Below are 27,640 nucleotides of genomic sequence, written 5' to 3'. Positions count from 1 at the left end.
ATCAAATGCTAGTTCTACCTGAAAAACCACACACAGTTTAAGCCTCAAATAAACACTAAGTCCTCACACTGAACCTTCTACCCTTGTAAGACCAGTCTCACCCGTGCAAGCCCTAATACCTGACAGAGAAAAGGAAGTAAGATGAAACCAACAAACAAAATGGGTTATATGAACAAACAACTAGAGCCACCTAGAGGTTCCTGGGCTTCAGTACCACCAAGTTCGTCAACTGCTCAATTTGTACCAGCAATCGTGTATGTGCTTTTTAGGGGTGGAGGTGGAGAGAGGAATCCATAATTTTCAATAGATTCCCAAAATGCCCAACTTCTGCCAAAAAGGCTAACAATCAGTTACCTAGATACTAAAAAAAAAAAGAGAAAGACCTATATAGAAGTAAAACTGCATACAAATCCAAGGGCCTGATTTTACAGCCTAATGTGGATATACTAAATAACACTGTAAACTTAAAACTATTAAGATATAAAATAATGAAATCACATTAGAGTTAGAATCACTTCTCAAATTTTGGATTAGTTTTTTTAAATTTTTATTTAAATTCGATTTAGTTAACATATAGTGTATTATTGGTTTCAGGTGTAGAATTCAGGGATTCATTGGTTGCATATAACACCCAGTGCTCATTCCATCACGTGCCCTCCTTAATGCCCATCACCAATTACCCCATCTCTTCACCCACTTCCCCTCCAGCAGCCCTCAGTGTTTCCTAGAACTAAGAGTCTCTCACAGTTTGTCTCCCTCTCTGTTTTTATCTTATTTTTCCTTCCCTTCTCCTATGTTCATGTTTTGTTTCTTAAATTCCACATACTAGAAAACATTTCAAAAACAAAATTTGTGGCCCAAGGTGGTTTTGTCTAAGTTCTGTGACATCAGGCAGAGAGGTTAACAAAAAAATTAACTCACATTTTGCCATCATTTTGTAAGAATATTTTAACATCAAAAAGGAGGAAAGATGTAGCCTTAGAGTAAAAGGCAGAGGCCTTTAAGTTGAATACAGTTAACTCTATTTAAAACTCCCTCCATTGACCCTCATTTTCTCATTTCAATCATCTGGCCCAGGAATCTGAATGGGGCGGACAGGAAAACTCTGTCACATGTTCTCACTGTCCTTGGACTGGCACTTGGAAACTGCTGCTATCAGACACTGGCTCTTAAATCTGTGAAGGCCAGGGCTCCTTGCACAGCTGAAAACCCAGAGGAGCGAGCACCAAAATCCGAGTCCTGGGTTTGCCATGAATGAACTTTAGTTACTTCATCTCTCTTTGAATTTCAGTTCCGGACATCCCATGAGAATAGCAACACCTTTCCTACTACTGCACAGGACTGACAGGTTCAAATAAAATAAATAGGTGAGCAAGGTTTCTTCTGTAAAGTATAATGTGGGATCCACTTTAAGTACAAACATTTACTGAGCAAAAACAAAACAAAATAAAAAAACAAAGAAACATTTACCGAGTATTGTTAAAGTGCCAGATATTGGTTTTTGTTTTTTAAGATTTATTATTTATTTGAGGGGGGGGTGCAGGCAGAGGGAGAGGATCTCAAGCAGAGCCTGTTCTGAGCACAGACCGTGATGCAGGGTTCGATCCCACGACCCTGAGATCATGACCTGAGCTGAAACCAAGAGTCAGACGCTAATTAACCAACTGAGCTGCCCAAGTGCCCCTGATGGGCCAGATATTGTTTTATACGAATATTACCCCATCTAGCCCTCATAGGCACCAGATGAGGGAAGCCGAGGCTGAGAGGAAAAAGTAATGTGTGAGGTTTATTCAGCTGATGAGGAGTAAGGTCAGGACTTGACCCCCGGGCTGCCTGGTTCTAATTCCATATTCTTAATCATTACTACACACTCTCTTCTAACTAATCATATCCTTCTTCTTATTATTATTATTACAATTCTTGTAGGTTTTAATTCCAGCTTCTGGCTGAACACCCGCTAATTACTAATCGTTTGCCAGACTCAGGCTCCTCTGGTGAGTCTGCAACACCTACAGATGACAGCTTTTAGTTTCATGACAAAGGATTGGCTCAGGGAACCATTCAGCTAATACATGTCCCTTTTATTTTAATCTTCAGATATCAACCTTCATAGCTAGCTGTAAGACCGAGCCGGTGTAACCACCAGCCTATACTGCTGAGAAAGAAGATTGCATTATTACATTGGACCTATGTCCCTGGGTAGAAATGTAAAAAACAGGGAGTACCGGGATATGAAATTCAAACTGTGAAGTCAGCTTGAGAAGTTGGATTCCATTTACTAAATCTTTAGTAAATGATAGGTAGGCATTAAAATAGTATGTGAGTCTTGCCGAAGCCAAAGAACCATTAAGAAACTCTGTAGTAAACTGTTTTTCTCGTTTTATTTACTTATTTATTTAGAGTGCAAGCACGAGCTGTAGGAGGGGGAGAGGGAGAGAGAGAACACCAAGAAGACAAGCTCAGAGCCCCACATGGGGCTCCATCCCAGGACCCTGAGATCGTGACCTGAGACAAAATCAGGAGTCACATGCTTAACCAACTGAGCCACCCAGGGGTGCCTCTTATTCATTTTATTTTGTGATTTATCTAGAATAAAACATCATTGATTTTTCTCTTTTGCTCAAGACAGGATCATCTTTGGTTAAAGTTGACCGCAGCTTTGGTAGTTTAAAGTCTAGAGCCGGGAAACCCTGGCAGGGAAGCATGAGTAATGGGTGGGGCCAACGAGCAGCAAGGACCGCACTGAGAGCCCAGCAGTCCTGCTGTCACCTGAGTCAGGTGGTGTCACCAGGACCAGCAGCTCCCATAGGTATCCTTTCCCCCCAAGCAGGACCACATTACCTCATACTTTACTTGGCAGCTTCCCAAGCAGACTTCCAGAACTGCCCGCCCCCACTACACCATACACTGTTTAAAGCAACACTTTCACCATGCCACTCTCCCTCCGTAAACAAGCTGGCTCTTCTGGTCCCTATGGCATCTAGCTCCTAAGGTCCTATGTAATTCACTTCCATAGGATTTATCAATCACTTTTTCATTCCTTCAATGCCCCAACCCTGCTTCAGGCATTAAGGGGACTTCACTTTTCTCTAGCAGATAAAATGCTTACTCTTATTCTGTGTGGCATTTTCTACCTGCTTCGTCTGCAAGGTGATATGAGTGTAGACGTCAGAGTCAGACAAGACGGAGGTGAGACTCTCAAACTCTCCCTCAGAAATGGGTAAATTCTTTGTCTCGTTAAATAGTTTATTCATCACATTAAACCTATGAGGCAACTATTCTTTTTTTTTTATTATGTTAATCACCATACAGTACATCCCCAGATTCTGATGTAAAGTTTGATGCTTCATTAGTTGCGTATAACACCCAGTGCACCATGCAATACGTGCCCTCCTTACTACCCATCACCAGTCTATCCCATTCCCCCACCCCCTCCCCTCTGAAGTCTTCAGTTTGTTTCTCATAGTCCATAGTCTCTCATGTTTCATTCCCCCTTCTGATTACCCCCCTTTTCTTTATCCCTTTCTTCCCCTACCGATCATCCTAGTTCTTATGTTCCATAGATGAGAGAAATCATATGATAATTGTCTTTCTCTGCTTGACTTATTTCACTTAGCATTATCTCCTCCAGTGCCGTCCATGTTGCAGCAAATGTTGAGAATTCGTTCTTTCTGATAGCTGAGTAATATTCCATTGTATATATGGACCACAGCTTCTTAATCCAGTCATCTGTTGAAGGGCATCTCGGCTCCTTCCATGATTTGGCTATTGTGGACAATGCAGCTATGAACATTGGGGTGCATATGGCCCTTCTCTTTACTACGTCTGTATCTTTGGGGTAAACACCCAGTAGTGCAATGGCTGGGTCATAGGGTAGTTCAATTTTTAACTTTTTAAGGGACCTCCACACTGTTTTCCAGAGTGGCTGTACCAACTTGCATTCCCACCAACAATGTAGGAGGGATCCCCTTTCTCCACATCCTCTCCAACAATTGTTGTTTCTTGCCTTGTCTATCTTTTGCCATTCTAACTGGCGTAAGGTGGTATCTCAGTGTGGTTTTGATTTGAATTTCCCTGATGGCTAATGATTTTGAAGAGGCAACTATTCTTATTGCCCCCCGGCTTATAGGTGAAAAAACTGAAGCACAAAGAAATTAAGCACAGCCAGTTAGGAGAGGACCTGGGATTCAAATCCCAAAGTGCCTGCAACTCAGAGCCCTCGGTCTTAACCATTACTGATGAGCAACTCACTAGCTATACAAGCCCGAGCAGGTTCCTTGACCTGCCCAGTCCTTAATACTCTCCCTACAAACAGGGATATAAATGTCTGCCCTGCTGGATTAATATAGATTATGTATATGAAGCAGCCATCAAAGAGTCTGACATTCAAGAGGCCACAAAAATGTTTCTGTCCCTTTTCATTTCTGTCCAATTATATTCCACTCGTCTTTCACATTCTGCCTCTTACATGAAGCTTCCTTGGAAGAAAGAATGAACTATTTCAGCCTACAGTGATTTCTTCCTCCTGTACAATCCAAGAGTTCTAAAATTTAGTTTTAAATTGTGTTCCAACTGTTTCATTTAGGTTAGCCTTTGCTTCTCCACCTAAAATATTATATAGGCAGTAGCTACATATTAAACTTCATTTATACCCCCTGTACTTTGCAAAATACACCATAGGAACCAGATAAATGTTGGCTGGATCAGCAATGCAGCCCCCTGGATACAGTTTAGGATAGATCTTGCTTTAGAACAACTGCATTTTATCTTAGCAAATGCTTACAAAAAGGTATTACGGTAAACACAGATTCATAATTTATCATTTACCCAGCCTGGGTAACATTGAGTTGAAAATGAGGAACAAACTCTACTTTAACTTTCCTTCTTTGTTTACAGCCTGTTATGCACCTGGTTGTTAAAGGCTAAGAAAACTCTTGGTATCTGAAAAGCTATACTCTATCTTACTGAATCGCTGTATTACCGAGGAAACAATGTTGGTGCTAGGAAACATTGATAGCACCCATCCTTAAATATGTATGCAGCAATTAGGATTTAAGTGCTTCGTAGACGTGTTAATTATTCATAGCTGGTGATTTCCCTCTGAAGTCATTATAAAGACTATTAAAGTAACTGGAATTTGCAGAACTGGCTAGCTATTGTGTTAAGCCAGTCCTGGGAGTGAGCCAAGATAAGAAGCCAAAAATGATTCCACTGATACATACCACAGCCAAAACAACAAAGACAACTGATTTAAGTATCCAGACACAGTTCATTCTAAGTCCTTAAATTAGACTGAAGACCACCAAAAGCTGACCCCGGCAAACTCCACAGGAACAAAGTGCCAAGACCTCACGCCTGGCCCTCTTCCACCCAGAAAGACTACTTTAACCACAATCCCAGAACCACACATGGGTTGCTTTCCATCCAGTCCTGTGTGATGGCACAGGCCCTACTTTTGCTTTGTGCTGTTGTCATGGACTCTTCTCTGGATGGTGTTAATTTCATCTATTACCTTTTTAATTAAAAAAAAAAATGATGATTTCCATATACAGTTTCTCAATTTGAGTCTCTTGGCTTGAAAAGGGTCAGTGGGAGTCGAGAGACAATGTCAAGTGGTAAGGAATTCTCTAATGTGGACATATGGGCATCAGGAGGAGCGAGATGAAGGCTGCCAACTACACTGGCTGGCCAAGTAAGGGCTAGGCTAAATGGAATGATATCTTAAAGGAAGAAAACCTCAATATAGCTATTTCCACTATTTCAGAAGAATTGGTCAATATCTAATACAATCAGAAATAAGTAATTTTAAAGGCAAAATTTCACACCACACTTCTAAAAGTTATATATTTCACTACAGAACATGACCAACGATTTGATTCTGATGGATCATAACGAAAAGACACTAAATCAATAGCCACGCTTCCAGATGGGGAGAAGATTTATGAATACCCAAACAAGCCAGACTGAAAATAGTCTACCCTACTGTGAAAAACTTCCGGAGACAGCTTGTGCAACCTCCCTAAGTAATGTGACAGTGTCTCGAGTGTCTCTTCGCGCTGCTAAATGTCACTCCCTGCTACACTTACACACGGTAATGTTATACCTCTTATGTCGTAGGGAGGATATGTCAACACAAAGTCCAATATTCAGATGAAATTTCAAACAGGCAATCTTCTGGAAGTTTCCAAAGATATATAGTTGGCATAGTCCAAACTATATAGGCTCAAAGTCCATGACTGTCCCCAGTTTTTTCTCAGGACACAAAGAAGAAAACCCATGATGAAATCATTTATTGTGCCAGTTTTCCTCCAGATGAGAATTCCAGAAGGCAATGTCTAAATTTTAGAAGTCTTCATTTCTCTTGTTTGCCATGAATGATTAGGCTACCTCGGTGATGTCCAGGTTGTTAAGGATCACAGAGAAGACAGCTCTTACTATGGATATCTACCAAGCCGCACTGAAGATAAAGGATCCACAGGGTTCAAAAAAAGCTCTCACGCTACTCGAAAACATGTTTTCCTGAAATGGATATTCACGCTCTCTAGAAAGTGTATGTTTCTTATCGGAAAGCCTGAAACAGAAGCCCCAGATTCTCTTCAGGAGTAAAAGAAAAACAATGTCATAAATAAGTATAGTTCCAGAAGCTGCAGGTAATCTCTGGTATGGTTCCCAGAAATGGACAAAAAAGGACCCAAGGCCACCATCACACAAGAGGCTATAAGGCAATAAGCAGTGTTCCCAAAGCAAAGACAAACAACTTACCCGGCCAGGGACCCTCTTAGTAACGCCAAGTGGGTAGTAATTCATTACTGCTGGTCACTGGATTCCAGTGGAGGAAACTGAAATGTCATACCTTCATTCACAACACCGGCTCATGGAATTATTTTTTCCGGATTCCTTGGGAAGTTAAAGTATTTGAGAAGAATATCAGGAACTGTTGTTTCAGCCTGTTTTGTGAGTAGATAATTGCCTTCCAACTCCATTATTTCAGGAAATGATGTGTGCGGCATTGTTCTTGGATGGGGGTAGCACTGTGTTTTAGCAAGACCCATACTGCTTATTAAACAAAACAAAACAAAACAAAACAAAAGCATGCAGTCTAAGTCACTTCGCTGAACTCAGACTTTTTGAATCTGGGCTCCAGATAAGAGGCTGGCCCCAGACAACCTACCCACATACCAAAAACATTCTTTTGAAAGGGTGTAAGCAAAACTTGTTTTGAGAAATGAGAAATTTCACCAAAATTACTAAATGTGGTAATAAATAACTCTGGTCAATTAAGTGCTGTCAAAATTAGTTCAGCAAAGACCTGTTTGAAAGGCTAGTTTTTTTTCTAATTTGGGTCTGAATCAAAGACCAGCCTGGGAACTAGAAGTAAAACATTTCATCCTGAGAAGTACCTTTGATTCCATGGAATATATTAGCCGATCTTCCTGAAATGTGACATCATTTGTGGTACCAGCTGTATGGGTGTGCCATCTAAGGATTTACAAAACTAGTATTTCTTTGGCTTTAATATGTATTTTAAGATCATAGAAAGCAGTCTAATCCAGCTAAGTGCTCCAAGGGGAACTGCTATGGACTTCACTTTAAGAAACTTAAACTATTTACAATCAGGACCTATCAACTTTTTATGGATGGGTTGCAGAGAATAAATTCCCAAATGGACATCTAGAATCTATGATGATGATGATGTTTAAAAAAACATTAAATATGGTACTTATACGTCAGGCTATGTTATAAATATGTTACATAAGTTAGCTCATTGAATCTTCAGAACAAACTTATGAGGTAAGTTTCGGTACTTTTACCACCCCTATTTTACAGATGAGGAAACTGAGGCACAGAGCAACTAAGTAATTGCCCATGGTCACCTAATTAATCAGTAGCGGGTGTGGAACAGAACTCACAGTGAATACTCTCCCTGCCTCAGCAATCCCGTCTCCCGTGGTTCTCAGACACTTCTCTCTGATTCAGTTACCTTTGTTATGATGGTCGTATCTCCTCTTAATAGAGGTTATTATTCGGATGGTTTGTTAATGAAATAAGTAGTACCGAAAATTTTCTAGTTAGAGTCTCTATTATGATTCAACATTAGTTTCCAATAGTTGCTGTGCAAAATTCATTTTCCCCTTGAATAGTATAGGATATGTTAATACAGAGAAAGCCATTTCTATGAAGTATTTATGCCTGGTATTGTCATTCAAAAGTTTAAGGTGTTAAAAGGTGTTTAAAAAATCCATTACCAAATGTAGAATTAAGCTATGAAGAAATCTCTCAGTTCTTTCACATTATACTTTTAAAAAAATCAGGTATGAAGAAATCTGGGTTAAATGTTAGACCACAGCATATCCTCCCATCCATCCATCTACCCACCCATCTATCCATCCATCCACCCACCCACCCACCCAGCTATCCACCCAGCCAGCCATCTATCCATCCGTCTGTATGTCCATCCCTGCACCCATTCAATAAGTTCCTATAGGCCAGGCACTGAGAATATAGAATGGGTAAGACAGACAAGGGTCCTGTCCTCATGGAGCTTATATTTTAGTCAGGGGATATTAAATACAAATGTGAGGGTGCTATTTTAGGTTGAGTGGTCAGGAAAAGCCTCTCTGAGGGGGTGATGTTTGAACAGAGAGCTTAAGAAAGTGAGGGAGGGAGTCTTGATTGGATATGGGAAAAAGCATGTCAGACAGAGCCTCCTAGGTAGAAATGAGCTTGGGTATGTTTGAAGATCAGCAAGAAAGCCAGAGTAACTAGATGAAACTAAGCAATGTGCACAAGGGCAGGAGATGAATGTGACATAGACAGGCCCTCACAGGCCATGCCAAGGAGTATGGATTTTGTTGAGTGGGAGAGGCTGTCAATAGTTGTAAGCAGGTAAATGACAATGATCTGGTCCATGCTTTCTAAAAGACACATGGCTGCAGTGAGGGAAATGAATAGGTGGGGAGCAAGAGCAAACACAAGGAGACTGGTTAAGAAGCAGGAGTCTACGTGTGGGGGCGCCTGGGTGGCTCAGTCGTTAAGCATCTGCCTTTGGCTCAGGGCGTGATCCCTGCGTTCTGGGATCGAGCCACATCAGGCTCCTACGCTGGGAGCCTGCTTCTTCCTCTCCCACTCCCCCTGCTTGTGTTCCCTCTCTTGCTGGCTGTCTCTGTCAAATAAATAAAATCTTTAAAAAAAAAAAAAGCAGGAGTCTACGTGAAAAACCTGATAGGGGCTTAGACTAGAATTGCAGCAGTGTTGGTAAAAACTGGTGGTTAGATTTGGGATATATTATGAAATCAGAGCCAACTTGGCTAACTGATAATACTGGATGTGGTGTGTGACAGATATGGTGTGTGGCACAAGAATCAAGCACAATGACTAGATTTCTATCCAAGCAACTGGATAAACAGTGGGGCCTCATACTCAGATTTAGAACACTGTGGGAGGAACAGTTTGGGAGGAAGGGGCATCAAGAGTTCTGTTTAGACACTAAAGTTTGATACCTGTTAGCTATCTAAGTAGAGATGCTAATCGGCCAGATTTTTGAATGTGTGAGGGGAACAGTCAGAGATAGAAATTGGGGCTAAAGTCATGGCTGTTGGGAAGAGAACAGGTTGAAGGTCTGACCCTGAGGCACATGTAAAATTAGAGGCTGGAAAGAAGAGTTATACCCACAGAGGTGGAAGGCACACTGGGAATATATGGCGATCAGAGGGCCAAGCGAAGACAGTGTTTCTAGGAGGGAGTAATTAACTGTGTCAGCTGCTGTGGGAGAATACTTTGAACTCAGGGCCAGTGATTGGATTTGGCTTGATAGACACTGCTGGTGACCTTGACAAAAGGGGTTTCAGTGGAGGAGTGGTACTGAAAAGCAGGCTGGAAATGTCTCAAGGAGAATACGAGGTAAGGTAAGTGGAGACAGCAGCAAATTTTCAGCATTTTACTATAAATGGGAGCAGATAAACGGAACGGTAGCTAAGGGTAAATGTGGAGCCTCTGGAGGGCATCTTGGGTCTAGATGGTAGTTATAACACATTTGTAATATGTTAAATGAATGATTTTGCATGATCTCTAAATTTTTATCTTTTCATCTGAAAAAAACAGAAATGAAAGAAAATTTAATTAATTTATAATAACTAATGCTTGAAACATGCATTTTTTCCCTGTACATTTAATCAAGGTTTTGTTTTGTTGCTTGTTTGAGATACAAGGTGGCATACAAATGGGCATCTAGACGTGGGTCAGCCAGTCAGTTGGCCACAGCAACTTTGAGTATTGCCTCTTACTTTTCAGTTACTATCATTGTTTTCCTTTTCCTAACACTCAAAAAAGAAACTTCCCTTTTTCTTTGCTAAAATCAAAATCTAGATGGTCCTAGGTAGGCACTGGAGATGAAATCTCCACTGGAGAGCATCCAGGCCTCCTGGGTAAAATGCCCACCTTCTCGTTGGAGATCTCTCCCTACTGTCACCACCACATACTTTATGCCAAGGGACACCTCCTTCCCGAATTCCCTCCACACAACTGATCATACTGGAACATTCAAAAAAGGTTTCACCGAGGATTTGGGGGCTACAAAATGGAAACGGTCATAAATTATACCTAGATAATCTGGTTTATAAAAACATAACCCACTCATCTTTGGCTCAAACAGTCCTATCAAGATGACTCCCTGAATAGCTCCATGTGGCAGGCATTATCTGTAACCCCAACCCACCAGGAATGCTATCAAGTGTGCCTAGATTTCTGAAAGTCCAGATGAGGGGGGAGAGGAGAAGGAGAGGTTCTCAACCCACCTGGTCCTAAGAATCACCGCTTTCTCAGGTGATTGACAGTAATGTCCACACGTTCCAGGACTCAAGTACAGTCTCACTCTGTGTCCTTACGAAGATACCTACATGAGATTATAAGACAATAAATCCAAGATCGACACAAGAGATACACATATATCAGGTACAGGAAGGTGTTTTGTTATCATCTTATAATTGTAGACACCACTGACCACTGGGACCTGGGATCTCCACCACCTCCACCTCCTTAACTCACTTCATGGTGACCCAGGTCTCTGATGGCAGGGCCAGTCCTCGCAAGAAAGAAGGGAAAAGAAATGAAAACAAATCCTTGGGGGCTGCTCTCTACAGCCATGTGTCATTTCTCAAGCCCCAATGCAAGCCCGTAGGCAGCAACCTCACAGCCAACTCAGTCATCTCACAGAACGCCCCACACCACTTGGAGAACCTCAGACAAAATGTATGAAGCTCACTGAATCTGCAAAATAAGATACCTTTATCCAGCGGTGGGTTTAAAACACTATCATTGTCACCTGAGTACATTTACATGTGTGTTGAGTGCACATTGGTGGTGGTAGGGAAGGGTGCTTCTCTTGTCTGCTTCTTATTCTCAACAAATCCTATTAAAATTCTAAAATCTCCTCAGGACCAGATAAGAGAGAAACTGTGCCTTCATTTGGAAATGAGATGGATACCATTCTGTTTTGAGACAGTAAGTATAACAATGGAAAGGCAAGCTGACCGGTGGGAGCCAGGCCTGGGGATAAAGAAGGATTTGGCCTAAACTGTATTAGACTCTCTTCAGGAACTAAGGGACTCCTCTTTCCTCTGGTCCTACCAGGGAACATGATTTTCAGAGCTACAGCAAGAAGAGTTCATTCCAGGTCTCTCAAGTTGAAACTCTGGATACATTTCTCAAAAAAAAAAAAAAAATACAGTGGCTTATAGCATTACATACTACTGGTACTACCACTGGTACCATGATATTTTGAGACATAATACTTTTTGTGGGCTAAGAGCCTAATCACTATGTACATCATTGTTTCCATCTACAGATTCATCCCAAGCTCCAAACAGATGATCTACATTTTAGAAAAATATACATATGGGTTAATTGGGAGTAATTATGTGGGTGTGTTTCAAAACGTAAGATTTCAAGTTTCTACTTTTGCAGTTTATAGCTCACCTTGAAAGCTTTCCTAAGAGAAATAGCAAATATTATAAATTAGGTGACGAATGACCAGAAACCTGATGGTGTAGAGTAAAAATAAGGGAACATGTCAATCTAGCCTATATATTTCTTCATAGTCAATCACTGGTAAATCACAAATGTAAACAGCGAGGATAATTCAAATCTTCCTTAACCAAACCCATAACTAGCTCTGTAATATGGAGTTTCCCTTGTTTAATACACAGTCAGCACATGTTCTCAGCATGGGATATAAAACATTCTTTGTCCTTGAACAATTTAGTCTTCTGGGAAAGGAAACAGGAAATCCTTAAAGAGGGGGGGTGGCTGCTTAATAAAATCCCATCATATTTTCTCTCTAATTATATAAAAGCAAAATATCTAAAAGGTGAAGAGAAGACCCTTCAATATCTTTTTTACTTTCCTAATGTATAATGATGATATTCTCAAAAGTAAACCTCGGTCACTTGGGATAACAATTAAGAATGTATATGAAAAGGAAATATCTAAATCCGAAACTGTGCCAGTAATTGGCGTAATATAAACAGCACATAAACATATATATGGATGTTAAGAATTCCCACTACCTTAATTTCCAAACCAAGATCTTCATCTCTATCCCTGCCCTGTCTAGACTAGGCATTGCTGTGTTCAGCTGTGCTCTCAAAATCCATGAGCAGTTTAGTAATTTCCTCTATCAATCAGTCATACGTCTGAGTCTACAGAGTAACCTTCCTGTAACTTTCATAGTGCCACTTACTCTGATGTCTCATTACCTACAGGATAAACACAAAATACTCAAGTTGGAAATGACATGAAAATTTTCTAAGTGATGTGTTTAAGTCCCTGTATAAATTTAGTGATGGAAGCATGACTAAAACGGAAGTCTTTTGGCTCTCAAACCAGTGTGCTTTCCAATTCCTAGTCTTCCCTATCACTCCCTTCAACATTGAAGAGTCTATAAATTATCACTTGAATTTGCCCGGAGTATTTCCATTTATATTTTTGGTAAACAAGGGTAGAAACCAAGCTTCATTCACTTCTTTATCCCTGTTATCTATTGAGGAATAGAGTGGCAGGAACATAAGTGTTCCATAAATGTTTACTGAACTAAACTGAACCAGAAATATTTTGCCATTCTTTTCATTCTCTAAATCCTAATCAATTCAAGTTTTAACTGTATTAATAATAAAACAACTCTCTAATTACAATTCGCAAAGATAGTTTCTACCTGGAATTCACTTATTTTTGTCATAAACTACTTGCTTGTATATATGGGGTGTGTGTGTGTATACATATATACAGATATATATACAAAAAATGGTCTTCAATATATCAATATTATGGTTCTTGATATATTATTGTCTTGATTTTTCTATTTTATTATTACATATGCACAACTTGATTATAAATTCCTTTAAGACTGGGTACTATGTTGACTGTATTTCTCTTTGAATAAAATCCAGACACTGTACAATGCTCCAGTGAATAAATGCTCATTAAATTCTACTTTGGCTTCCATACCAGGTGGGGGGAAAAATGCCCTGACAACCAGCTCTTCAATTCCTATTATATTCCACCGATTACATATTTTGGTCTCTAAACGTTCATTTAGAAATTATAACTCTACCTTACTTTGGAGGAAGGACCAAGGGCTTTCAAAATTCATTTGAAAACATTCCTGGGAATGCGGTTTCTTGATTTGGTTTTGGTTACACAGCTGTGACCTAATCATCTGTGCACCAGTCTATACTTCAGTAGAAAGTCCAAAACATCACCTGGGGTTTTTACTATATACTTTTACTGCTAATAAAGCCCTCACATCAATAATATAATGAAAAAATCTGTATGTTTGAGATATGAAGAAAGGAAAAAATATAATTCTCAGAAGTACTTCTAACCCTCCTGAAATCCTGTACATACTTTCCCACATTCTAATATTTTTGTTCGGTGATGTAACTTAAATTATCTCTTACACATCTTTGTTCATAAATCCTATACACCCATCCAACAGAGCTGCTTAGACGGAGGGCAGGAATCTGTTATCACAGTGACACCTGCTGGTTTTAGTTATAAATTTTAGATTACAAGTGAAGGACAGATACTCATCATCAAAATTTTGCTTAGTATAATTAAACATCAATGTTTTCCCTCTTAATAAATTACTTATTTGATGTATAATTAATTTTTTTTTTTAAAGATTTTTTATTTTATTTGACAGAGATAGAGACAGCCAGCGAGAGAGGGAACACAAGCANTAATGTTTTCCCTCTTAATAAATTACTTATTTGATGTATAATTAATTTTTTTTTAAAGATTTTTTATTTTATTTGACAGAGATAGAGACAGCCAGCGAGAGAGGGAACACAAGCAGGGGGAGTGGGAGAGGAAGAAGCAGGCTCATAGCAGAGGAGCCTGATGTGGGGCTCGATCCCATAACGCCGGGATCACGCCCTGAGCCGAAGGCAGACGCTTAACCGCTGTGCCACCCAGGCGCCCCTATAATTAATTTTTAAAACCAATTTAATATACAAATGACATTTTTAAAAATTTTGTGACAATGATCTCAGTGTAACTTTATAACCTATTTTCTTTAAAAAGATACATTTCCAAAAAACCTGTTTAAGTCTTTCAGAGTACATGAAGTTTTTTAAAAAGTGATTTGACTTGTGGCTTTCTTTTCAAATTCTCTACAGATATGTTTTAAGGGAATGCAGTATATTAAACCTTAACATTTACAAGATATTTTCTTTGTAGAATTGTAATTTTTGCAACATAAGCAATTTCATAAAAGTTGAGAATGACATCTATGCCACAGGGAAACTTTTAAACACAATCTAGCTAACCTCATACATTGACTTTCTTCTCTCAGCTTTATTGAGATATAACTGACATATTACATTAGTTTAAGGTGTACAATGTGATGTGATATGTGTATATATTGCAAAATGGCCACCACAATAAGTTACCATCCACCACTTTGGTTATAAAATTCTTTTCTTGAGATGAGATCTTTTAAGATCTATTCTCTTAGCAACTTACAAATACGCAACATAGTACTGTTGATTACAGTCACCATGCTGTACATCTCAAGACCTAATTTATTTTACCACGGAAGGTTTGTACCTTTTGACCCTCTGCCCATTTCACTCGCTCCCCACTCCCACCTCCGGCAACCACCGATCTGCTCAGTTTCTGTGAGTCTGATTTTTGTTAGATGCTATGTATAGGTGTGATCATACAGTATTTGTCTTTCTCTAACTTATTTTACTTATAATGCTCTTAAGGCCCGTCCACGTTTTCACAAATGACAAGATTACCTTCTTCTCTATGGCTGCTTAATATTCCATCGTGTATACATAGTCACATTCTCTTTTTCTATTCAACCACTGATGGATTTAGGTCATTTCCACATCTTGCTTGTTGTAAATACTGAAATGAACACAGAGGTGCAGATATCTCTTCCAGACAGTGATAAGATTTCCTTTAAATATATACCCAGATGCGGAACCACCGGATCCTCTGGTAGTTCAAGTTTTAATTTTTGGAGGAACCTCCATACTGTTTTCCACAGTGGCTGCACCAATTTACATTCCCACCAAGAGTACATGAGGGTTCCCTTTTCTTCCTATCTTTGCTAAATTTACTATTTCTTGGCTTTTTGATAGTAGCCACTCTGACAGGTATGAGGTAATGTCTCACTGTGGTTTTGATTTGCATTTCCCTGATAATTAGTGATGCTGAACACCTCTTTATGCACCTGTGGGCCATCTGTATGACTTTTTTCGAAAGTTGTCTATTCAGTTCCTTTGACCATTTTTTATTGAATTTTTGCTTTTATGCTATTGAGTTTATAGTTCTTCATATATTTTGAATATCAACCTCTTGCCAGATACGATTTATAAATATTTTCTCCCATTCCATAATTTTCATTTTACTGATGTACAGAAGCTTTTTAAAGTAGTCTCACTCTTTGCTTTTGGTATCAAATACAAAAAATCATCCAATGTCAAAGAGCTTACTCCTGTGCCATCTTCCAGGGGCTTTATGGCAACAGGTGATACATTCTAGTCTTTAATCCATTTTAATTTTTGTGTATGGTATAAAATACTGATCCAGTTTCATTCTTTTTTGCATGTGGCTGTCCAGTTTTCCCAACACCATTTACTTAAGAGACTATCCTTCCCCCATTGTATATTTCTGATTCTTTGGTCATAAAGTAAATTACCATATACATACAGGTTTATGTCTGGGCTCAATTCTGTTCCACTGATGTGTCTGTTTTTATGCCAATACCATACTGTTTTGATTACTATAGCTTTGTAACATACTTTGAAATAATGAAGTGTGATGCTTCCAGCCTTGTTCTTCTTTCTCAAGATTGCTTTAGCTACTCAGGGTCTTTTGTGGTTCCTTATTAATTTTGGGATTATTCTATTTCTGTGAAAAAATGCGTTGGAATTTTGTTAGGGACTATACTAAATCTGTAGTAATCGTATCGAATTTGGGTAGGACAGACATTTTTATAAATTGTGTAAGTCTTCCAATCCTTCAGCACAGATTATCTTTCCATTTCTTTATGTCGTCTTCAATTTCTTCCATCAACGTCTGGTAGTTTTCAGTGTACAAATCTTTTACATCTGGTTAAATTTATTCCTAGGTATTTTATTCTTTTTTGACGCAGTTTTAAATGGGATTGTTTTAATTTCACTTTCTTATTTCTCTTATTTGTTAGTGTCTAGAAACACAACTGATTTTTGTGATTTTGTATCCTGTAACTTTACTGAATTTGCTGATTAGTTCTAACAGTTTTTTGGTGAAGTCTTCAGGGATTTTCTCATGAAAGAAATTAAACTATGTATTTGCAGATGACACTGACTTCTTTTATAGTCAATTTTTCACCCATACATGGTGGATAAATTATTTGCTATGATGGCTAGACTTCTCCAGGCCTGCCTCACTCAAACTTGATTTTCTTTTTTTACATTTAAGGGAGGAAAACAATTATTCCAAAGGAATAATGGGAACCACATATTCTGTATTCGCTTCCATTTTTAAAATGTATAATACTGCCCATGTTGACTGTGGAGTAGATTTGCTGGCCAGGAGGGCTAAATGCACTGCAAAGGTTCTTGTGTTCTCTTTCTCCTTTAAGTAAAGGCTGGACCACTTGGGCCTGGTGTGTGTGTTGCCTGTTCTCAGCGACCTCAAATCATACAGGGTCTGTTCCATAGTGCCACTCATCTGCCTTTTAACCTTGGCCACACTCATATTATTTTCTATCCTGCGGTACAGTCTGAAACAGTAGTAAATACCTTTAGTAATTCAGAATATTTTAGAACACTGAAATTTCACATGTTGACTTATTAATCTTTATAGTACATGAAGCATTCTTTAAAAAAAAAACTATGCAACAATAAAGAAAAATTGAGGGACACATCTATACTGTGGATTTTCATGATATTATTTATGGACTTTGAAAAAAACATAAAAGAATTATTCTAATGCTGCTGGCTCAATGTTAGTTGAGCAAAACGCTATATTCCCTGTATGTCTACCACTTTACTTTTTTCCAAAGAACAAATGTGTCAGTCTTGATTCCAAGGATGAAGTAAGATTAAATTACATATAAGGCACTTAAAAGTACAATGTAAACTGTAAGCTATAAGCTGTGTTATACAAATGTGAGTATTGGTTACTTACCTTAAATCGATTTTGATTATTTCTGCAGAGATCATTTGAATCTTGAATTTTTGTGAGGATCAGATCTTAGTGTACTTATTAATTTATTGCTCTGTGCAGTGCGTCACATGTGAAAATGTCAGTTTCTTTTCTTTTTATGGAACATAAATATGAAAATATCGGAGGAAATACTGCTGTGTTCATTTTGCCAGATCAATCACAAGAAAGCACTGTTTTTAGCAGTTAAATTTTAAAAATGAGAAGAAGGAAGAGCAGGTAGTGATAGGATCGATTTTGACCCTCCATTCATTCTGTGACCTTGAGTTGCACATTAAGTCAATAAAATACTAATATCTGTATTTATTGGAGTTGAAAATTAATGATTATAAAACTCTTCTGAAGGACTAAGAATAAACTACTAGAAAATACATTTTCTTATAATGGTAGCTTCAAATATTTTAAATGAATGAATGTTTAAAATATTTTTCTGGTATTTTTCATCCTGAGATACACTTACAGCACCAAATGGCAAAAAAAAGAGCCTCTAGGGTAGAGTTTCAGGAGAGGCAGTCATTATGCTAAATTCCAAAGCAATAAAACCCTCTACTTTTAATTTGCAATGGCAACCAGAAGCTAATATCAAAATGCACATACATTAAGAAACAGTTCAGAGAGTGAATGGAAGTGTTCAGATGGAAAGCCTATGTGCTCCAGAAGCAAAGAAGAGAATCTACAATGTATCTGGCAAGCATTTGTGACTCCTACAGGTTTTTATGGCACTTCTGGTTTAATACCACAGATCTAGTACCTCTATCTACATATCCATAGTATTTATTTACATATTCAAACACCACAGTAATGTACTAAAAAGAAAAGAATTCAAAATGAAGTATTCAGATAAAAGTGATATAGGTTCAGAATAAGACTACTATATTCTTATTTGTCTTCAGTAGCTCACAAGCAGTAAAAAGAAAGAATCCAATGGAAGTAATAGAAATAATCAAATTAGTTCAGAGGTAATAAATAATCAACTGGACAATATTTGGCACAATAATGAAAAGGAAAGGTATCACTTTTTATACCAGAGTATGGACATTTCTTTTGGAGGTAAATTTTAATATAATAAAATCAACACATAACTGTCTAACATGCTATTTCTACACAGAGAAATCTCACTAGCTACTGAATATCAAAAACACTGGGAAAAAATTTAACTATTTTTTTTAATTCACGGCTGAGTAGTGGTAAATAAATGGAAACAACTGAAGGCAAATAGTGAAATTCCACACCATAATTTAGACTGGGAATTGTTAACTGTCCTGAAGACATTTCCCCATCCCTGAAAGCCTACAAGGGCCCCAGTTTTAAGGAGCCATGTCTACATGGGGGACAGGAATTACACAGTTTGAGATGTATTAGTCTCCTCTGACTGCCGTAACAAAATACTACAGATGGGGTAGCTTCAACAAAAGAGATCTGTTATCTCACAGTTCTGGAGGCAGTGAGTCCACAATCATAATTCCGGAAATTTCAATTTCTGGTGAGGCTTGCAGATGGCCAATTCTTGCTGTGTCCTCATATGAACTTTTCTCTGTGTGCAAGTGGAGAGAGAGTGCTGTTGTCTCCTCTTTTTATAAAGATACGGTGTCATGGAATTAGGGCCCCACTGCATTTAATCTTAATTACCTCCTTAAAGGTGCTATCTCCAAATGCAATCACATTGGGGGTTTGGGCTTCAACATATTAATCTGGTGGGACACGATTCAGTTCATAACAGGGACTGAGCTGGATGAACAGTAGGACTGATGAACCCCCAAAGGGTATCCCTCACAATGAGAAGACTAGAAAATACCTCATTGTGCCCTTCTTTACTCCAAGTAGATCTGTGAAGGGGAAAAAAGTCTCCTCTAGGAATGTGAACACTCACATAGGTTTGAGGATGGAGTTCACACTACTTGTGAGTAAGTGTGTGTGCATGTGTGTGTGCACGCACTGAAAGACAGGGGAGACAGAGGGAGGAAGCCCAAGATGAAAACCGAAGTGATCCAGGGTTGGTCATGCCCCAAGAAACAAACGGTAGTTCAAGAAAAAGAAAAACAGTATCTTCTCTATGGGAACATATTTTAAATAGAAATTCACCAAAATAAAGTTTAGAAGAATACCAACTCAATCAGAATCACTGATCTTATTAGAAAACAAATCACCATAGTTGTTTCAGACAAAACAACATACAACAAATTGTAGATTTAGAGCCATAGAAAAGGAGAAAAATATGAAATTATCATATATAGAGCATAAGTACATGTAATATGTTTTAAGAAAAGAAAAAGAGGAAATAACGGACTATCCTGAATGACCAGGAATGTTTGAGAAAGAAAGAAACAATACTTTGGAATTGAAAAAAACAACTGTAATTAAAAACTCAATAGGTTATATTAAATACATTAGAGATGGTGAGAATACAAAAATTAGGGAAATGGAAAACAGACTTATCCAGAATTCAACACACTGAAGAAAAAGAGACGGAAAATATGAAAGAGATATAAAAGAGATACAAAGAACAGAGTGTGAAGATTTCCTAAAGGAGAGAACAGAGAGAATGAGCAATATGCAATACTTAAAAGAGATGATGGTTGAAAATTTTTCAGAATTATGAAAAGCGCTAATTTTCAGGTTTAGGAAGCTCAATGAATGTGTACAGGATAATAAATTTAAAAAAATAAAAAATACTGGAATTAAAATTTTAAAAAAAGAAACCCACAGCTAGACACATTATATTACAATGACTTTAATTATAAAACACCAAAGATAGAAACTGTAAACAATGTGAGAGAAGAGACAGGTAGCTTCAAAGGAATACTGATCAGTCTACAACTATGATTTCAGACTTAACAGTGGAAGGAAGAAGACAATGAAAGAATATCACTAAATACTGAGAGACAACAACCATCAATCCATCAATCTAGAATTGTAGAGCCAGCTACCTTTCAAGGACAGTAAAATGATAAACTGTGGGTAGGTCTAAATAAATACTGACTGTATAAAATAAATAGCTATTTTTGGAGTTAAACTGATATAAATTAAAATTCTAGATACTAAATAAGGAATCAAACTTTGTTCAAAAGTCTCTGTTGTTTAGGAAGACAGTAAAGAATAACTTTGGATTTTGTTAACTATGCAGATTAAATTTCTTGGTAAGCACTAAAAGTTAAAAATTGAGTTTTACCTTCTCAACTAGTAGAGGGAGAACAAACGGGGAAACAAAATGAAAATTATAAGAAAGAAAACAAAACAAAACAAAACAATGGGCAGTGAGGAAACCAAAAAGGTAGGACAAAGGCACAAAAGATGCAGCAACATGGACCACGGACGGGACTGGAGGAGATTATGCTAAGTGAAATAAGTCAAGCAGAGAAAGACAATTATCATATGGTTTCATTCATTTATGGAACATAAGAAATAGCAGGGAGATCGGTAGGAGAAGGAAGGGAAGAATGAAGGGGGGGTAAACAGAAGGGGGAATGAACCACGAAAGACTACAGACTCTGGGAAACAAACTGAAGGCTTCAGAGGGAAGGGAGGTGGGGGATTGGGATAGGCCAGTGATGGGTATTAAGGAGGGCACGTATTGCATGGTGCACTGGATGTTATACGCAAGTAATGAATCATGGAACACTACGTCAAAAACTAAGGATGTACTGTATGGTGACTAACATAACACAACAAAAAATTATTAAAAAAATAAAAATAAAAAATAAAACAAAAAAATGAATCCTAATACATTAATAACTTCAACAAATTTAAATAGATTAGATAGAAAAAAAATCCAGTTACAATTTTTAAGTTACAAATACTAACCAGCTGATGTATGTAGCCTATATAAATTAAAACCAAAAAAAACAGATGTAAAGCAATAAAAAATGAAATAAAAACACTACTAGAAACAGAGGCTATAACAACAAGATTCGATTCTAAGCTTGGAAGATAAAAAATTCTGAAACTGTATGTACCTAACAACAAAGCTTCAAAATATAGACAACAAAAATTGATAGCATTATAGGAAGAATTAGAAAACTCACTAAAGTACGAAATGTGAACACATCTCAGAATCTGAGGGATTAGAGAGAGAGAAAACAACAGTAAAACAGATAACTTGAACAACACAGTATGTTTGGTCTAATGGATATCCAACAACTGGAAAACAGCATATGTTCAAGTGCTAATGAAACCCAAAAACTAACAATATTTTAGGTCATAAGGCAAATAACAAATTTCAACATGTCAGTCTTATACCAACCTATGCTCTAACCACAATCCAATTAAAGCATAAATCAAGAACAATTAAAAAATCTACAGGTTAAAAAAATGAAAAACATCCAACAAATATGTAAATCAAAAAAAGAAATCATAATGAAAAATAGAAAATACTTAGACCTTAAAAACAAATATTTTTATAATACTTTCAAAAGGCAGAACGTTACTTCACCTGATCATTACAAAATAATCCTGTAAGCTACACAGAACCCATATTATCTCCGCTCAACAGCATAAACAGAAATGTTGTAAACTATGTAATCACTAAAGTTAATGTTTACATGTAAATTAAAATATCTATCAAAAGTGATTTGGAAAATGGGAACTATAAGTGAAAATATTAAGGGGAAGGCAAACCAACTGTCTCTTTTACACAGTATGTTGATTCGCTAACAAAGTTACAAAGAAAGAATTTACTATCTTAACGTTTACAGTTCAAAAAGCTTACCAATTGATTTTGGTTTAAGAAGTCCTTTAGATCCTTACATAAAATATACAAACTTAGATAGTATTTATTATTCATAGGAGAGGAACAAACACTATCAGAAACCTTTGCTCCACAAGTGGTGTAACCACAGTTAAGAGCACATTTGCTCTCACACACACAGTCCTGACTTCTTGGTCACAGCATCTGTTCAAATGGTGCGCTGGCAATTAATAGCATTCCGAAAACTGCCTACAGTACAAAGGGAATTTTCATTTAAGGTTCCCCTCCCTTTTCATGTGTGGGCTATTTTTGGAAGTATGGTTTTATTTTTTTCCATCCACTGAAAGAGAATTAAGAAAATTCCAACATGCCTTAGTGTCAGCAAGTGCTCTTTTTAGTCCAGGTACCAGAGAATGATTGATGAACCTGTCAAGCCTCCAGTAGCCGAAAGAGAAAGTTGGCAGAAGTTCAGTGTTATTGAAAGAAATCTCAAATACTTATTTCATCTCCTCTATTAACTTTAATCACATTTTCAACATGCAGCCAAGAACGAAGCTTTGACAGTAAGCCATAAATTTACACAAGCAAGCATTGTCACTTTTCTGCAGTAGCAACACTGAGATAACACAAGAGAGTTGGGTATTTTCTTTCTTGTGCCTTTCTTTACTGGAGAGCAATAAAAAATATTCGAAGGATTTATCCATACCTCGAATTCATTTGCCATAAATCTAAGAAATTATTGCATTTAATTTTGCTTGGTTTATGGCAAATAAAAAAATCAACTGAGTTTCTCAATTAGACTATTAAATGCAGATTTTTAAAAGATCACAGTGATGACAGAATTGGTACATGTTTCATCATAATACACCTGCTTATGAGAACAGACGTTAAACACTAAAAAAGGATTTACATTTAACATGGATCATTTGCCATGTGGGCAAACACTTCTGGTTTACTCAGAGCCAGAATCTTTATATGGTTCCAGAGGGACTCCTTGGCAGATTTTGCTGATTACTCATTAAACAGTTGAAACATGTATAGACATTATTTATCTTACAAAGCTTACCCACAGCAAAAGAGACACAAAAATGAGGTAAATACTATGGACAAGATTATGGTTCTTGGAAAGGCTAAACGTCAAATGTATTTTTGGTAAGCTTTTCCTTCTAAGTATGTTTTAAAAGCTGAAAATATTAAGTGCTGGGAGGCCACAACACTTAACAAGTGTGTTTTGTCATTCAGTGAAACACATGGCATTATGCCGTACTGCAAAATCTGTAACCTTTCCCAGTGGGCGGTTCAAAGACCAACGTGGCCATCTTTGCCTCAGGATTGAGAAAAGGTTTTGCCTCTCACCTCTCTTAAATATGATCTCAGCTCCAAAGACAGTTGTTTTTGTCCACATTCCTCATGGAATAATACTGTATACATTCTTCCAATAGCCAAGGATGTTATGAGATAGCTATTCTATCTGCCTTCTAAGCCACAATAACTAATATTCACCCAGTATGAGAATGAATTAAATTTTTCTAAGAAGTCTATACTTACGGTCCTCTGAGATAATCAATGGAAAAGACACCCAATTCTGATTAACGAAAAGCAAATTTATCCCATTTTTCCTCCTATCCTCCCCATTCAAATAATCATATATAGGCACTTAAAACTGGAAAGATGTAGCACTCTTCTTCTATTAAACACTTAATTAAGACTCCTGTAGAACTTTCTTTCTTCCGATATAAGAGTGCCATTGAGTATATTGCTAAGCTTGAAGCAGAGGCTAAATGGTTTAGTGGGAACAGTTCTTTGGGGGGAAGTCAATGTTCTCTTATTAAATTGTCACTGTTGTGGTTAAAGTTCTTAAAAGGTTGAAAATTTTGCTAGGTCCTTCTCCATCTCGGCATATTGTTCTTTAAGCCTTTCCATGGCTTTTCTGTGTTCTTCATCCACTTCAGCCTGTCTGCTGTGTTGTTCTTTCATGAAATCTTCCCACTGGGTTATATGCTGTTTTTCACTAGCTATTAAATGGTCATTAAGAATCTGAGAAAAGAAATTTGAAAGTCACATGACATTTTCCAGACAATTATTCTTCTATGCAGTAGAGACAAACATAACTTTACCTCTTGACATTTAACTCCTACTGCAAGCGGCTTGAAAGTCACAATGCTAAAATTGCATTACAGTTTTAATATCCAACAAGAACATGACAAATCAGAAACATCTAAGGCTTCTCTACTATGACTGAACATGGACAGGTAATCATATTTCTGAAATTTCAATAATATCTAGTATCTTTAAATGATGAAATCAAATACAATCCAAGTAAATTTTCATGCCTCTATTTCTTCTCAAATTCCACTTAACTGTATATAATTTTTAAATCAACTGTAAAGAATATATGCCAAAAGAATCATTATGATGAGAAATCAAGGTGCATATCTTACATAAAACACTTTTTAGACACATTAAAAAAGATTTAAATTTAAAAAAGCTTTTAAATCTAAAGAAAATTTGGATACATAGATTATTAATCACTGGAAGAGAACTCAAGACATCTCTTCTGGTTCAGTTCCACTCCTTAAAGTAAATAAACACCAAAAGCATCTGTGCAAATATCTTAAGCTCTTCTTGAGATGTTCCTTAATATTTCTACATGAAGATGAAAAAATTTTCTTTTGACTACCAAAACAATAAGTTAAAACAATGTATAAGTGATAAAGGCATAACTTTAGTACAATTTCAATTATCTCTGAATATGTACAACAAAGAAAAGCTAAACAGAAAAAGAGAATATGAAAAATAACTTTATATTCCTGTCTTAAATGTTCTACATACATGGCTTCAGAAGTTTGGATACAGACTAAGTCCTATTAAACAAACAAAACTGTGACAGATACAAACCATAAAAAGTTATAAAGCCCCTAAAGTCATGATAAATCCCAGCACTCTAATGAAAACAGGACACCTGGTATACTCGTATACTGGTGCCCAGATGCTTGGTCACACCAAAAAGATAGCTAAGAGGAAAAAGATGGGAACTGTGTTTTCATGCTGTCATCATGTCCTTGGCTGCTCCATTCTCTCTCTTCTGAGATGATAAGCAGGATGACAGGTGGATAACCCATCACTCTCTAAGTATCTATGAAACACATGTTTTTGCTACCTGTTTTGCATATCTTATCTATTCCTAAAAACTGCTCTTATAAAATTACATTATTTTCACTTTTCAGATGAAGAAATCAAAGTTCAAGGACAGTAAATGTATTTCTCCATGGTCACTCAGCTATTAAGTTGTAGATTCAAATTTAGATCTCTGTTACACCAACCTATGCCTTTTTTATCCAAAGTGTGAATTGGACCTTTTCAGAGGAAGGTTTACACAGGTATTGAAGAGTCTCTTTTACAAGACAAAAACAACTATTATAAGAGCTTTTTCCTACCAATCTGACTTTCCTTTGCAAGGAGGCTTTTCAACTGAAAAGAGGTTGGAGGTGTCTTAAGTTTGCATAGAAGTCAAACATTCACCCAAAATACGTGCCATGGACTCCTGGGATCTGCACAGGCACTACAGTGGTGGGGAGAGAGGGTTAGGGAGGGGTTTGCTGATGCAATAAATTTGGGAAACAGGTTAAACAAAATTCAAAACTTTACTTTTTAACTTCTCAGCCTCATGGATTGTAATTCTCCAAAAGATGAATAAAACATGAGGAGGTCATTAAACTCTTTTCATGGAACTTTGGCAAAAACTACTACATTCTAAGAGAAAAGCCACAGTCAGACTAAAGAGAGAAGAAAATGCAAATAAACTTTCTCAAAATGGGATCCTGCTTTAGCTGTAAATTATTTTTTAATAAATACAGAAAATACTAAACACGTACACTCAGATGTTGTTTAACAGATTTTTCTTTTCTTTTTATTCTTTTAAGATATGCACCATAATTGGTTCAGCTGACCCTGTGATTTGGACCACAAGGCAACAGCCTTGATTCCACTTCCCATCAGAGAGCACTTTTTCCAGTGAAACTCAACGGAAAAATGATGATTTGGGAAGCATATAAACCTCACTTCAAATTCTGGTTCACTTGCTACCAGCTGCATGACCCTGAGCAAGTTAAAGTTTCTTTAAATTTAAAATGAGGAAAATAATACTTTACACTCATAAATAAATATTTATGAAGACCAGAGGTAATACATGTGAAGTTCCTAGCTCAGTGCCTGTGGAACTTAATGAAAATTAATATCACTATTACACAAATTATAAGCAAAACATCTAGAAGATCAAATTACTTTTATCCTCCCCATTTTTTGTCCTTTAATTTTAATAATTTATTTTTTTAAGACTTTATTTGAGAGCAAGCACACACATGCATGTGTGCATGAGTGGGGGAGGGGTAGAGGGAGAGGGAGAAGCAGGCTCCCCACTGGGCAGGGAGCCCAACCCAGGGCTAGATCTCAGGACCCTGAGATGACCTGAGCCCTCTGCTTAACCGACTGAGCTACCCAGGCACTCCCAGTTTTAATAATTTATTTTCAGCAACAGATTCTTATAATAATTTGAACAATACAGGCAACTCAAATAAAAGTGAGTTTCCCCTTCCCATTCCTATACTCAATTCAATCCTCCTTGAGGATTCTACTATTTACCATCTGGCTCTAAGAAAAGACTCTAAGATGTCACTAAATATCAGTACGTCTATTTTGTAATTTCAGAATATTATGACTAAAAATATCCAACTAGCTTTTTCACGTAAGATAGATCACTTCTTGGCCTCAGAGTTCAGGGTGAAAAGAAGCTGAATGCTGACTACTCTCTAATCCAGTTGAAAATCTAGTCTTGCTTTCTTATCAAGAAGTTCTTGAAATCACTCTTATTTTATTTTGGCCTCCCACCTTTATGAAAAGTAAGTGCTATGTAATCTTGCATTCTTCTTAACAATCAGTAAAGAAAAGGAAAGGGCAGTTCATACATTCATGTACTGACAATACCATATTCTTTACATAAATAAATAAAATTTGACTACCTGGAAATAACATCTATCTGAAATTTAGTTGAGAACAATATGGTAAAACTTTTAATCCACCAAAGGAAAAAAAGATACCTCAAAAAAGATACCAAAAAGTCCAATTACAAATACTGAGGTATTCATAAAAAGCTCTTTTGATTCTGAATCAACATACCTTACTTTATACACAATTCTAGCCATGTTAATTAACTGGCTTCCAAAAGTACAACATATTAAAGGT

The 27,640-nt window shown here is 37.2% G+C and overlaps 1 protein-coding gene across 1 annotated transcript in view; it reads right to left on the bottom strand.

Annotated features, from left to right (window-relative positions):
• Nucleotides 1-22,899: 22,899 nt before the first annotated feature.
• Nucleotides 22,900-27,640, bottom strand: part of BLOC1S5 (biogenesis of lysosomal organelles complex 1 subunit 5) — a 44,254-nt gene continuing 39,513 nt past the window's right edge. Inside the window, exon 5 of the mRNA XM_002915027.4 lies at nucleotides 22,900-24,436. Within this exon, the coding sequence (XP_002915073.1) occupies nucleotides 24,257-24,436 (180 nt within the window). The 3' untranslated portion in view covers nucleotides 22,900-24,256. The remainder of the gene's footprint in view (nucleotides 24,437-27,640) is intronic.

Source organism: Ailuropoda melanoleuca, chromosome 5 (genome assembly GCF_002007445.2).
Source record: "Ailuropoda melanoleuca isolate Jingjing chromosome 5, ASM200744v2, whole genome shotgun sequence".
NCBI classification, from domain to species: Eukaryota; Metazoa; Chordata; class Mammalia; order Carnivora; family Ursidae; genus Ailuropoda; species Ailuropoda melanoleuca.
Note: the sequence above shows the minus strand (reverse complement) of the source record. Positions and strands in the feature narration are given on the sequence as shown.